The sequence below is a fragment of the Macrobrachium rosenbergii genome, chromosome 48, assembly GCF_040412425.1.
Source record: "Macrobrachium rosenbergii isolate ZJJX-2024 chromosome 48, ASM4041242v1, whole genome shotgun sequence".
Taxonomy (NCBI): Eukaryota; Metazoa; Arthropoda; class Malacostraca; order Decapoda; family Palaemonidae; genus Macrobrachium; species Macrobrachium rosenbergii.
Genome location: NC_089788.1, coordinates 70212340 through 70227861, shown reverse-complemented (window position 1 = coordinate 70227861; position 15522 = coordinate 70212340). Strand labels below are relative to the sequence as shown.

General features: G+C 34.8%; 1 protein-coding gene across 10 annotated transcripts in view; it reads right to left on the bottom strand.

Moving 5' to 3' along the window:
* The window catches only part of LOC136831506 (serine/threonine-protein phosphatase 4 regulatory subunit 1-like), a 424185-nt gene that overhangs the window by 45728 nt on the left and 362935 nt on the right, over window positions 1-15522 (bottom strand). For all 10 annotated transcript variants that reach the window (XM_067092038.1, XM_067092036.1, XM_067092037.1 and 7 more), the window contains one exon: window positions 5098-5204. In XM_067092038.1, the coding sequence (XP_066948139.1) occupies window positions 5098-5204 (107 nt within the window). The remainder of the gene's footprint in view (window positions 1-5097; window positions 5205-15522) is intronic.

The window sequence follows — 15522 nt, the reverse complement described above, 5'->3', positions numbered from 1 at the left end:
TTAATTCTACTTGCGTTATCATTACTTTATAATCGTTATCAAAGATAACGCCCTGAAATTTTAGCTCTATTTCTTGTGCTTTTTAATATAAAAAAAATTTTTTTGAGATAAAATCCTAATAGTAATTTTTTAAACATTTCACCTGAAGCATAGATTATCTAGAAAATATATACAGACTGTACGCATAATTCTAAGGTTGCGGTCTGACATAACAACTAATGCATACAAATATAAAAAAGGAAAAAAATCATGCGGCCCGGGGACGTTTGGAAAAATTATGATGCGGGTCCCCTTTGCCAAAAAGTAGCCCATGCCTGCTCTGTCCTTTGGCGCTTGAATTTAAAGTTAATGGACCCTGTGGGCTTGTTCCAAACGAATAGGTTTCACCTTCTGAATATATTAATAATAATAATAATAACAATAATAATAATAATAATATGAACACTAGGCACGATCCCAAGATCCCTGAAAAGGAATATGGAAAAACTAGATGCCGAAGTAGCTCCAGGGCACATGCAGAAAAGTGTGCTACTAGCAACAACCCACACAGTGAGAAAAGTGATGGACTCCTAAGGAGGCAGAATGCAACCCGGAACCCCACACTAAAAAAACCACCCAGTCGAATAGGATGACTGATAATCCAAATATAATAATAATAATAATAATAATAATAATAATAATAATAATAATAATAATAATAATAATAATAATACTTATGCACTTGAATAAAATCAAGACCCTAAACGAGTCTTCAACAAAGAGAAAATAACCATACTGGCCACCAAAGTATCAGGCAATAATGCTCCTATCTTCCTCCTCACGTTTGCATTATCCTAAGGCAAGAGTTATTATAACAACAATTAGCCTGATAAAAAGCTTTCCAAGATTTATAATAGAAATCTGGATTTATATTTTGCATCTCTGCGATTCGATATAATTATTTATAATTATTCGAGAGATAAACCCTATTCGTATAGAACAAACCCATAGGGGCCACTGGCTTGAAATTCAAGCTTACCAAGAATAGGCTATTGTGCTCATTTGAAAGAAATAACAGACGGTAATCGGAAATACGGAAAGAAAATATAAATTTAAAAAAATTAACAAAATATAATAAAAATATTGAAATCCTGCTATTCTGCTTTCATAACAAACTCCTACAAAACTCACATAGTGTTACTAACGACATCTTGGAAGCAAAATAAATACACAGCAACAGCAGACTACAAAACACTTCACCGTAGATAATAAAGGCGTAACAAAGCACACAAAACTTATAGCATAAAAAATTTTACCGTAAAAAGAATGAAATGCCAAACCAAACACGATGGTAGTATTAACATACATTCACCTCTATTTCAAGAGCAGGCAGGAGAGAGAGAGAGAGAGAGAGAGAGAGAGAGAGAGAGAGAGAGAGAGAGAGAGAGAGAGAGAGTAGTCAAGGAGATGGTTCAAGTAGGAGAGGTGTCAAGATATTCTCTCTCTCTCTCTCTCTCTCTCTCTCTCTCTCTCTCTCTCTCTCTCTGTGACTGTTCCCACTTCAACGCTGGGAATCTTCTGAACAGACTCCCTATTCTCTACATTCATTCTCTTTTAATATTCTCAATATTGATGATTACTGCAAACTGAAGGTTTTTATTGTGATGCAATCTAATCATATACGAAGCACAAGCAGGGGTTTCAACAATTATTTATATAAACCGCCAAGATACAGCAAACGCGATTATGGAGCTAAAATTCAGAAGTGTATTAATAAAACGGCAAACGAACGGAAAATATTTGCTTAGAAGCAAACCAAATATTCACAAAATTATTTAGAAAAAAAGGGGGGGGGTTACCAAAAAGAAGGCACTTTTTTACCAGAAAATTTTTACAACAAAGCCAACCGAATAGATTTAAATCTCGTCTAGGTACAATAATTCATTAAAAAAAAATAAAAGAAACCATTCGGTGTTCCCGAGAGCGCTATTTTCAAGTTCTGTAAAAGACACGTGCACTGAAAAAGTTGGTGCTTCCATTTCGTTACCTCAAAGAGTCTTCTTTTCGAAACCGGCCATCGTACTCAAGCCACAGCCCTGAGTGCAGCGCAGATGAATAATTGAAAATATAATGAGCAATAATGTACCACTGAATGGGGAGCCTAACAACTGAACAGAGCACAACTTGTTTCTACATCTTGGGATTCTTAAAACCAACTTGCTTCTACTTCTCTTGATTCTTCAAATCAATTTGCTGCAGTTTTCTCATTCTTTAAACAAGCTGGTAATATAATTCTGATTCTTTAATCTACTTGTTTGATGAGATTTTGACTGTTACGCCAAGCACTTTGGCACTTTCCACCATTCAGCGTTTAAGACAATGAAAACAGGGAGTTGGAGAGTCTGGACAGTATCCTAAAGAGCTCTAGAACATGAAGGAGACGAAGTACCATTTTTTAAAGGTGAAACTGGGAGAAAATCTCTCAGTTGGTCTAAGAAGAACACGAATAAGTCAAGAGGGGGTGCAGAGAGATTAAGGAAAGGAAGCTGGAATGCTTTACCAACTTCTACTCATCCGACTTTTAAACCAACTAACTTCAACCCCTGAATCTTCTCCCTATTCTCTCTCTCTCGCTTCTCCGACTTTCCATACGAACTTGCATCTATTTCGAATCTTAAAACAAATGACTTCTATTTTCCTCATTTTATGTGATATTACTTCTATTTCTGATGCTCGTTCAAGACACGACCCTAGTCTTTGAACGTGAGTTCCCAGTATTTCAGAGACTATTTTTCTTTATGCAAAGGCTAATTTACTGGCTTAATTACAAAGCTCTTAATAACAGACAAACTTACACACACATATATTCAAGGTCCCAGAACTACTGAATAACGATTTTCATCCATTTGTGAACCACTACAGGCTGGCGAGGCGACCATTCCCGGGGCAAGTTTCCCTCTCGTCTGACAGATCGATATATTCCCTAAAAGTACTCAACATCACATTCAAAAACATCAGAATGTGTAATTCAGCCGTTATCGGGGCTCTCCCAACCATTCGCCATAAGGAACCCAGAATGCATAGTGTGTGATCTTGAGAGAGAAATGAAATTTTAAGGAATGTACATAATATTTCTACGACATTACTAAAATTAATTCCGGGACATCTAGATAATAATCGCGTAGATTCTCAATGAATTACGCTTGCTGGATAAGAAGACCACAAATTACGTAGATCACAGTCTACATTGCTCAAGAATACATCAGTTGCCCTTGCTTTTTACTTAAAATGCCATAAATATCATGACTGTTAAAACATTTCTCAATATCATTTAACGGTATTCAACTTTTTTTTTTATTTTTTAGTTTAACCTTGTCTTATGTAACGGTACTGTTCTTATACAATCTAAATTGTAAATTTTCATATGAAAACTTGTAAAGGAAAAGGTACCCTTCCTTACTATTTAATACTCAAACCGTCCAGATAGTTAAACGATTTATATATAATTTTGTAGTATTCAACCTTGTCCAGTTGATCTTGGTCTTAGACTGCGTTACTATTATTAAATAAATAACCTGACACGCAAATGTTCATAAAAACACCTAGAGAGAGAAACGATATGCTATAAATAGTTGGATAATCAAATTAATACATTTGAGAAAAAAAATTGGCCAAAATCTGGTGAGCTTACTACATTATATATATAAATATGGGAACACCACTAAAGTTCCTTGGATATTAGAGTGAATGCGCGCGCGTTTCCACTGAATAAAACATAATTTACGAATTTATGTTTAAAAGGTGATTCCCTGGACTACACTGTGGAACGATTATTTACAGGAGAACAATAGCGATCTCTCCATATATTCCGTGCCGAAACGTTCGAGCAAAATATCACGGATATCCAATAAAAAATTCAAATCGTTCGTGAAAAAACAGGAGGGAGAAAATTTCTACAGCCACGTTTTTCTGTGGGCGTCATGGTGTCTTTGGAGACTTCAACGCACACTAGACCTAGCTGGTGACCCACTTCGACCAGAACCTCGAAGTCTGAGGGACGTCCACTCTTCTCCTCCTCCTCTCGCTGTTGAGAAGCACAAGTTCCGTTACGTTTCGAAGCTTCGTTTAGCAAAGAACTTGACAAGCCTTCAAGTAGCTGTTATACACCGGTTACGTACAATTAACATTCTTAAACAGATTTTAGAGCATTAGATAAAATTGATCGCGCTCACAGATTTTATGATATAGAGTCCTCTGTTTTTATATCCGACTTCATATTATTGTCTTCTCAGGTATTCTCGTTATAATTTTACATTTTTATACGAACTGAAGGTTTTAAATCTGATTTTTCAGAAGTCTTTTTGTTCAACTTAGATAAAATTACCAACCTTATACCATTCAACCCACGTGTGTTTACATGTTTACTTACAGCACAAATTCTTATTAATATCCTGGTCTTTACTTCTATTCTCTTAAAATCGTTGGCCAAGATTACGGTACCGTTTCGCCGTTCTTCCAAAACATTACCAGAATATTAACATCATTTTTTTTTCTTGGTCAACGCATATGGAAATTTTACTAAGATAGAGAGATCCTTCATATAATAAGTCGCTCAAACGCCTAAAAGTTACGCACATTCCATCGTGTACTCTACGCACACAACCAAAATGAGAAACCTTGTAATAAGTTAATTTCCTTAGAGTCAATATCAGCGTTATACGAAAACATTTAATTTGTCAAACCTATTACGGATAGACACTGAGGAAATGATTTTTAATACTGAGGAAATGAAACTGTAAAAAAAAATCTCAACAGCAGTTGACGAAATCGGAATTTCATTCAAACGCAAAAAATAACTGAATAATTTAAGCATTTCAATACTGTAATCACTGCAGTCTTCAATTTTCCTCTATAGCCACCCCGTGATAGGTAAAACGGCTTAAGTGAAAAAAATTGCAATAAGAATACAAAAAGAATTGCAATAAGAATACAAAAAAATTTGAAGTAAAAGTACAGAAAAAATTGCATTACAGAAAATAATTGCAACACAAATATGCAATAAAATACAGAAAAATTGCAATACAGAAAAAACTGCAATAAAAAAAACGGAACACTCACCATCGTTGGACGAGAGCGAATGCATAATTTGCAGCACCGTATTTACATCATTAGGTATAGTCACTACGGCTCGGAGCGTTTCTTGTATGCTCCTAGCCACCATTTGTCTGCAAATAAAAAATTAAATGTCAGCAAAAGATGCACTCCACATACAACCCAAAAATTTAAAAATTAATATTCTAATCAATAACAATTATTTCAAAATTTTATTTCCTTTGGTATAAGTGTGAAAATAACGATAAATCTAACCTACTGCAAAAAACAAAAAAGGTATAATGTGAAAATAACGATAAATCTAACCTGCTGCAAAATCTAAAAAATAAAAAAAAATGGTATAATGTGAAAATAACAATAAATCTAACCTTCTGCAAACACTAAAAGAACCAAAATTGGTATAATGTGGAAATAGCAATAAATCTAACCTGCTGCAAACACTAAAAAAAAATGTTATAATGTGAAAATAACAACTCTAACCTGCTGCAAAAAAAAACTGAAAAAATAATTACATTCTTCCTAAATTCTTAAAATCCAAGCTGAAAAAAAAAACACCTCACGGTTCCTTTTATATATATAAAAAAAAAACCACGTTGAAGAAAATTTTCTCTTTGCAAACACCTCTTAGCAATGTTAAACGCAAGGTTGTACATGGACCTTGGTTACAGAATGGACTTTCTCTCATTTCATAACTCTACGATACCAAACACCCCAATTTCACTTACTTTACGCCACTCTATACTCTAGCAGTAAGCTGGTGTAGTTATCAAAATTCACATTATATACCTATCCTTTACAAAGAGCAAGTTAGTTCGGGGTAATTACATGGACAACACCGCTGGTATTTAGAGAAACTAATAAGCTCATTTTAAACAGAATGTAATCCACTAATGCAGCAAGCTGACATTCAATGGCCACAAAGTAGAAATCACTGAAGCCTGTTGGACAATATAAGCAATCGAAATCTATAATGAAAGATTGAGGCCTCGGAAAGCTCAGTAACACCATTTTCAAAGATTTTGAAATTTCCGCGACACAATACTTATGAACTCGGGATTCTTCTACCTAACCAGGGCAGAGTCATGAATAAGCTGCATACTGACGTGACGAAACGCTTTCCTTTTATCTGAACTGGTTGAGGAAATTCATCATACCACAGGCAAAACACATGGAAAATGCATGCTTACAAAAACTTGCATGCACGGTTGTGGCACGCGATATATACGGCTACCCTACCGTTATTTATAATAGCATTAAGAACATATAATTTTGATCTTATAGACTTCTTTATGACGCTTGAATCAAAGAATGAAAAGTATGTTTCCACCATTACATCAACGTTTTTATTGTTGAAGTAAATGAGCAAATAGAAAAAAAATTATTTTCTGGGATTCCATCATCAATCTTTTTCTGCAGCTGCTGGAATCCGATCTACAGTAAATACGACTAGATGGCTCGATATACAGGACAAATATTTAGTGTTATCAATAACAGGTCAGTGGAATTACGGCATTTATTTTAAAAGAACGCAGAACTAACTTTCACAGCAAGATGATAATAATAATAATAATAATAATAATAATAATAATAATAATAATAATAATAATAATAATAATAGCATGAGTCACTAAAACGGCTTAGATATCCACAGTGGTGTAAATGTAAATATACCGTATATTAGAAATATACAAACGAGAGCTTTCAAGATCGTGCTCGAATCTCCTTTTAAGGCTGAGAAGGAGAATCACGCAGACTCTAGAAAGCTCTAGTTTCTATATTTCTAATAGATATGACATTTACACCACTGTGGATTTCCTCACCAATAATAATCGTAACAATAACATAGCATTTACAACAACAGGCAGCAGTTCATATAGTTTACATCGGTTATAAAGTTGTCTATAATATATCGACTCCCAAGGCACTAAACAAAAAAATAACAGATCACTGTTATGACATTCCGTTTACATTTAACATGACCATGACTCTAACATACGCCTTAAAAAATATCTCCGAAACAGCAGCTTTGTACCAGTGACAAATTTTAACTGGTGAAACATTAAGTAATTAAAAACTATTGCCCCTTTATTTTCGGTGTTTTCTACATTCAGAATTCAAAAACCTTTGCAAGATTACTACAAATAAATGCCCTGAACTCTAATTTAAATTACAATCATAAATGGGAACCACAATTCATAACCCATTATTTATGGCGAATAAAAAAAATGTTGACAATTTAAAGAGCCAATGAAAAACACATTAATACATACATATAAATGACCAGGAAAGGTCGAAAGCATACTTTACATACAAGGACAAAAGCCGCACTTAAAAGTCTCACAATTAGAAGCTCTTATAGCGAAAAAGCAACTCATTTTTTACAATCACATAAAAAAGCCAGGAACCCAAGAAAACTCCTACATCCAGCTACTTTCAGAGCAAAAGAAATACCCAAAATCCTCTTTGCAAGACGAGGCTGTGCAGAGACGCGCCTCGACTCGGGTGACAAAAAAAAATTAGTATATATAATGCAGGATTTCAAAATGGTCTCCAGACAGAGGAGAAATTCTGAAACTTGACGGAGTCGCACTGAAAAGCAAGAGCCCATGCGTGACCGAAGCAAATTCCTAAAACCAGTTACTTTCAGAGCAAAAGAAATACCTAAAATCCGCTTTGCAAGACGACGAGTTAGGTTTACAATGAGCAAAATGCAGGATTTCAAAATAGTCTTCAGACGGATGGGAAATTCTGAAACATTACGGAGTAATACTTGGAAGCATGAGCCCGTACGTACCGGCACATGGACAGTTGAATTTACATATAAATATATTCATAATGAATTCGAACAAGAACTTGAAGTGAAGGTTGTTTTGAATTACAAATGGAAAATGGAGGATACAATGAACGAAGTAAGTATTCAGAGTGTATGCAATTGATTTAAAAGGCGCTTTGCAAGAATAAACGCATGACTAACAAACCCCTTCTCACAGTTCTCCGATAACTTTTAATAAAAATGGCAAAACATTTTTCAAAAACTTTACTCATTGAGCAGCAAGCACGAACGTTTATTTAATGAACTGATCTACTAGAATTGTGCCCTCCAGCAACCAATGGCCCAATGATACACCCCTTCTTAAGGTGACATACTAAATACTACGTGACATGCAAGTGCTTATGTAGCGACAGGCATTTCAGAAATTCAAGCCAATTACAGTTACTGCATTGTACCTTGACCTTTCCGTCGAGTTGGTTATCAAGCGTGACCGCTTCTTCTTTCATTACGGATTCGTCTAACAAGTCTCATAAAACTTCACGACAAACATTTGTTTCTCTGTCATTACTGGAGTTAATTCAATCTGGGTATTCTGAACTTAAGCTATTTATACTAGCTACTGTTTACATTTTGACGTAGCAGTCAAGAAACTGCTGTCCAATAAGCAGTTGAATATTTACCACCCACCTCTTACAACAAAATATTCCCGGACAATTTCTTTGGAGATTTAATTAAGGTAAGCAATAACAGCACTCTTAAAATAACACATCTTAGGGATATAAAACAATACACACATAAATAAACATCCGCAAAACAGCCTGTCCATACAAATGCAGCGTAGATGAGAGTACAACTGAAAACACATTTTACAACAATAATTAACCTAGGGCAAAACTGATATGAAATTAGTTCTAAACATGCGACTATCCTTTTTTTTTTCCGAGTATATTCTAGGAAAACGGACTTAGCCTGCAAACGCATACCCATACCGCAAAATTCTATGAAATACCAACAAATGCATTTATATCAAATTAGCAATGTCAAAGAACCATTCTGTGACACTAAAAATGTTTGCGCATATCTACTGTAAACGTACGTGATAGTGTATTCCACCGGAAAAAGGGAAAGAAATAGAGGAAGAAAGGAAATTCGGGCCTTAATTTGTTCCCACAGTTTCTCCCTCGATCAGGCCTCTTCCGAAGAGGCCGGATGTAGGGTGAACCTGCTGGGACCGATTTAGACCTGGATTTCCGTTTTTTTTTTTTTTTCTTTCTTTTTTTCTCTCTCCTCCGTTTTCATAATGGAATACATCATCATATTTCATCTTCGTGGCTAAGAAGAATACATCTGACTGTGTATACAATAAGTATGTATAGCTTGTGTCTGAGACAGAAAGAGATGAGAATGCCCTAATGTGACTGGGAGTCAATGTACTGAGTAAAAACTTGTGGAAAGGATGATACATCTTTCTCTTGGAACATTAAAAGACCTACTTCAACAACATTACATCACAATCATCAATTACACGTTTTATTTAACACAAAGCAAGTGAAAAAGGTTTATCTTTCATACATACACAACTAATGCTTAAAAACTTTATCTTTTATATTTAAATAATGCTTAAACATTAGTTTAAATTACAGAAAATCCCCCATTTCCTCTCTCTGAGTGTGAACCACTAAATACACAAAAAGCATAAAAATAAAGCAAAACCTTTTAGCATCAACAGCGTGAACACGATAATGACTTCCTTATTTTGTGTGTGAGATGACGATCCATTAAAACGGAAACAGGTTATTGATAGTTTAGAAATGAATTCGGTAAATACACCGCGAATCAAGAATAACCAATAACACAACGCTTCGAAAACTGCAAATCATACAACGGTTACACTGAGCTTGTAAATGGCTTTGGTAAAATAAATAAATACAGAACAAGAATAAATGACAGGGATAAAAACCTTTTATCACTTATCAATCTCATGTATGATGAATTACATCATATCATCATATCCACGGACAATTATTAAACGTGAAAAATCGGTTGTTTTTAAATTTATATATTCAAAAGGCACCACGGGGTTTAACTAAAGGAAAAATAACTGTGGACTGCCATAATAAATTCATATATACCAGACACGTGCATATTATTTTCATTCGCTGTTAACAGATTCCTACTCCATCATTATTTTCACACATTTCCTATTTTACTCCATTTTTTTAACCTTCCGTCGAAAGAAATAGTATTTATGCATTCCGTAGTAGAACGACAACCTCTTTATACGGTACCTTACTTCGTATAACTTCTCCTGCGTGGTAAAAATGCCGATTAATTTTACCAAAATGAACCTTCCCAATACTTTTCTTGCATTGGCACAACAATAATTTAAGGGATAGCACAATGCCTACAAAATTAACAAGCTGAAACACCTTATAAATAAAATTATTTAAACACGCCCACTCATCCGGACTACTTTCGGCTTACCCCAAAATATTCAAATAAATCTTTGAATTTGACAATAGTGAACTGGGTACCTGAAGAAAATCACAATATTACTTTTCCCTCAGTACTACCCACATCACAACTTACATATGCAATGAACTCTAACCCGGTAAATATTTTAGCATAACGCAAAGACATAAGCAATAATGAATTTAGGCAGCTATCTCAACCAATTTCTGAAGCAATGACATTTGGCAAATTACTTCCATGAAATAACATTAATTTAACAAGAGCCGTGAGGAAAAATCCCTTTCATTTAAATACAGCTCCTTGGAAATGCCTTCACTCTCGTTGAATAAGAAACCTAAGATTTGCTGCATTTTCAGAAAATTACTTCACAAGGTCCCACTAAAATGAGCGTTGACACAAGGAATCGCTAATAAAGAACTCTCTCCGTACTTAAAATGAATAAAATTAACTGCTCAACAGGATGCAGTATTGCTCTATATGCAAGTCACTAAAAGCGCGCATAATCGCACTTCAATGCTTGGACATAGCTAAACCACACTTCCTCAAGACAGCCTTTCAAGAATTATTAATCACATCAAGAGACCAGACTGAATCTACAATACTTGAATACTTCAAGTTCCTATACAAAACTAGGGAAAAAAAGAATTTCAAATGCCACTGTTAACAGCGCATTTCAAAACTTACAGTCTAATATCCTTCCTGGATACACAAACGGTCCTTCATATTTTCATTATATATATATATATATATATATATATATATATATATATATATATATATATATATATATATATATATGAACGCTATACAATTATTTTCGTACGCAAATCTGAGCCCACGTAAAATAATGCAATGATATGAATTTAAGCAGCATTATTTAGCAATATATTAGGACTTGGATTGAGCAGTTCTCACAAGCTAAGACACACGACATAAATATAGCAGTGCTACTAAAGAAAATTAAATTAGTGATATAAAATTAGAAGTACTATTTAAAAAAAAATATGGTTCGTGAATTCAGCAGTACCATTAGAAAATAAGCTTAATGAATTTAGCAGCACTGCAAAACAATATACATGAACATAGCAGTATTACTTAGCAATATACAAAATGAATTTAACAGTAGGACGCAGCAATATGCAATAAGCACTTAGCAATATCAAATAGCAGCACATCTATGGAGAACTTGGCAATATAACTTAGTACTCAACAATGACTCGAATCTATGAGGAACGAAAGACGCTGCTTACCAAAATTAAGTTAAGCCGCTGAAAAACAATGAGGACCAACAGATATGTATTGCGTCTCGGATGTCTTTAACAATAATATACATATTATGTATACTATTGTGGCGCCTTTATTCTTCAAGAAAAACAAGGAACAATATCTTTTATATCTCAGTACGAGATCTCGCTCAAATTACACTTTCACATACGAAATGAAACCCCAATCGTTCATTCCTACACTTTCATTATTAACATGGGAAAAGATTCTATAAATTATATTATCAGACCAATCTACATACCTGTATAAATATTATTATCTGATTAGAAAGTTACTGACAATGTTCATTACCTGTTGATAATCATCACAAGATGATTACAGTTGAACCAGACATTAACTGTCCGCAAATTCACACAAATGAATGGTTTAAATTGTTAAAAATGCCAAGCGTAATTTTAATCGTGTTTACGATTCCTGTTTTGAATTTTTTTTCATTACCTCTTTTCAAAATTTTGCAGGTTAATAATGGGACATTTAGTTTACAAATTATTACCGCTCTTCACGTGATAAATTATCCTAATTATAGAAAAATGAAAAAAAATCTTGTTCATAAATTGTTACCGACCTTCACATGACAAATCATCTTGCATCTTCGAAAAATGAAAACTCTTCGGATTGATTTTCTTCCAAGTCATCCACAAACCAACTACACGCAGAATATTGGAGATTATTATGGGCGATAATTCCCAGTTTGTATTTATTTACTCATTTTTTTGCAGTAGAAAATAGTTTGCTTGGTGAAGATTAAGCCACTTTTTCCACTGTATGCGTTTCCCTTATTACGGAATGTTATCTGAACAAGGTAACGATAAAATTAAAATACAGCTAAATGGAAATTTACGTATACGTCCTGTACCAATCGTCTGGGCACCGTGCTACAATAGCTGCATTTGGCGACTTCAATGCTCGCAAATATAAACGACTAAACCACGATGAGGAAGTCTTTACTCATATTAATTTGGGTATTATTCGCAAACAAAAAAACGCTACAAAACACATATAAACCAAAACTACAACCGTGGCCTAAACTATCCAGACATGGAACTATTTGCAAGGAACGCAAAACTATACTATTTGACTTTTCTTTAAAGTAGGGTCGACTTTGCACATCTAAGCAAACGTACCCTACAAAAGCTAAGGGTAGGAGCGATACAATTTTAAAGTTGGTAACGTGGAGAGGAAAAAATGTAACAGAGCAAAACCAATCTTTGATAGTGATATCCGTAAATTGCTTGTCAGGCAAAATATCTGAATAATAATTTATCAAATGATGAATTTAGCCGAATTAAATTATGGGCAACGAATGAATTTAATAAAATCCTACTTTGCGTCGGTGTTCTTAATGATGTACTGCACTGGACTTGGCCTATTTCATTAACTACCAAAACAGACGCATTAGTCAAGTTATTTGCGTTGCTGGCGCTATTATGACAGTAATTTCATCTCATCAATGGCATAATAGCTTGATTATGAAATTTAGGTCGTCAAGCCAAGCACGGGGGCACTTCCAGTCATTCAGCAACCAAGACAGTGAAAAGGGGGACTTGGAGTGGCTGGACATCAAGATGAGAGATTCTTCAGAAACAAAGGAAACGGAGTACAAGGAGTAAAAGGTGGGAATGGTAGAAAACAGTTGAACTACGAAGTAACAGCTAGAGGAGTTGGACAGCAAGATCAAAAGAAGTAAGCGGGAATGGAGGTGAAGTAAAAGGGTAAAATGTGGATATAGCAACGGGCCCAAGGGATGTTGCAAACACCATTTATTAATGCAATAGGATAATAATACATTCTGGGAGGGGAAATAAAAGAAAACACTTAAGAAAAGATACAACTTTACGGGGTTTCTGAAACAAATTTTTTTGGGATTTTTGCAGTCTCTAACGTCAGACGCCAATGTAACAATTACTCCTATTGCCGAATAATTTTTCGTTGAGAGGAAGTATTAAAAATACTTTGGTTGATTAGCTTATAATCTCTCGTGCCACAACTTATTAAATCGAGGACAAAATAATTTAAATACCTCATTTTGATAATTTTCCATCAACGGCAAACAGTAACTGCACCTAAGAATTATTTTCGAGAGAGAGAGAGAGAGAGAGAGAGAGAGAGAGAGAGAGAGAGAGAGAGAGAGAGAGAGAGAGAGAGAGAGAGAGAGAGAGATTGTTGCTACTTTTTTCTGAGCGAGTTTCAGCCATTTAATAAACAAGCGCTTTATAAACCTCACTTTCTCTACAGCTTACAATATGAATCATTTTCAGACAGGACATGCATTAAACTACGGCAAGATGTGTTGTTTTAAAAAGAAAATCTCTCCTTAAATTTACCTGTGTCTCGGAAACGATAAAAGACTTAACTAGGCAATTAAATAGATGTATGTGTATAATTATTCGTTTTTTAACTGCACAATAACAGAAAGTTGTTTGGTTAAACGATTCCTTCCTTGATTTTACTAACCTGATTTACTAGACAATAAAATATATACGTAATTAGTCAAACAAAAATATGCCAGAAACCACTATTACGCAAAAACCTATTTAGCATTCATGGCTATGAAAACAATTTGAGAGACACACGTGATAATCAAGATTTAATTTGTCCGTTGTACACTGCTACAGACTATATTGCATTGTTAACTGCCGTAAGACAACTTAATGTAAACTGGCGATGAGATCGTGTTCTCTACACAGACCTGGAGATAGGAGATAACTATATTAATCGACACAGGAAATTAATTAGTTTCTTTTAAAGAAAATCTGTGTGCTGATAAAAAAAAAAGTCGTGGTAATACTAAAGGTATTATACCTTTCTTCAAAGAGAGAGAGAGAGAGAGAGAGAGAGAGAGAGAGAGAGAGAGAGAGAGAGAGAGAGAGAGAGAGAGAGAGAGAGAGTTAGTTTTGCAATGCTTTTTCTGAGACTCAGTCATCGAACAAAAAAAGATTTCTAAAACCTTTTAAATTACTTTGAAACCGGAAATGCAAAGACATAATTACCTTATCTTTGACTGAACTAAAGTAAGATCGGTGCTTCTACAAAACCTTCCCTCATAATACCCCTGTCTCATGAGAGATAAATCAGTTAACAATTAAACAGATGCAAGTGTAATTATTCTCTCTTAAACTGAACTGTAAGTCAACGACTCCCGCCCTTGTTTTACATAAATGGCTTGCTAGGCAATAAAATACATACCTATAATCAGTCAATAATACTTAACCTTGCCAAAGAGAATTATACAAGGTAAAGCCCTAATTTTCAAGTTGTTGGGAAAACAATTCTAGACACGGGCGTGATTATAAAGACTTTAATTGGTCCACTGTAAACTTCTGCAGAGATTTTGCACTTTGCCGTAGAGATAACTCTATTAATCAACGCAGGACTTAAGGGGAATTGGGCTATTTTGGAGAAGACTTGTGCGCTTTATAAAAAAAATAAGGTCTTTGCCAACTGTAGGTGTTGGTTTCTTCTTCAAATGTTTCCTTCAAAGCTATTATATGCTATTAAACGTTCTTCAAGTTCTGGAAATCATTCTGCCAAGATTTACACAGCTCCATTTGTGAAATCGGTCCTAATCCTGAGAGAGAGAGAGAGAGAGAGAGAGAGAGAGAGAGAGAGAGAGAGAGAGAGAGAGAGAGAGAGAGAGAGAGAGATGCTATCCGTTTTCTGGGTGTTTCAGATCCCTTTTCTGGGTGAGTTTCAGATCCCTTTTCTGGGTGTTTCAGATCCCTTTTCTAAGTGAGTTTCAGATCCCTTTTCAGAGTGGGTTTCAGATCCCTTTTCTGAGTAGACTTCAGTGAGTTTCAGGTCCCTTTTCTGAGTAAATCTCAGTGAGTTTCAGATCCCTTTTCAGAGTGGGTTTCAGATCCCTTTTCTGAGTAGATTTCACTGAGTTTCAGACCCCTTTTCAG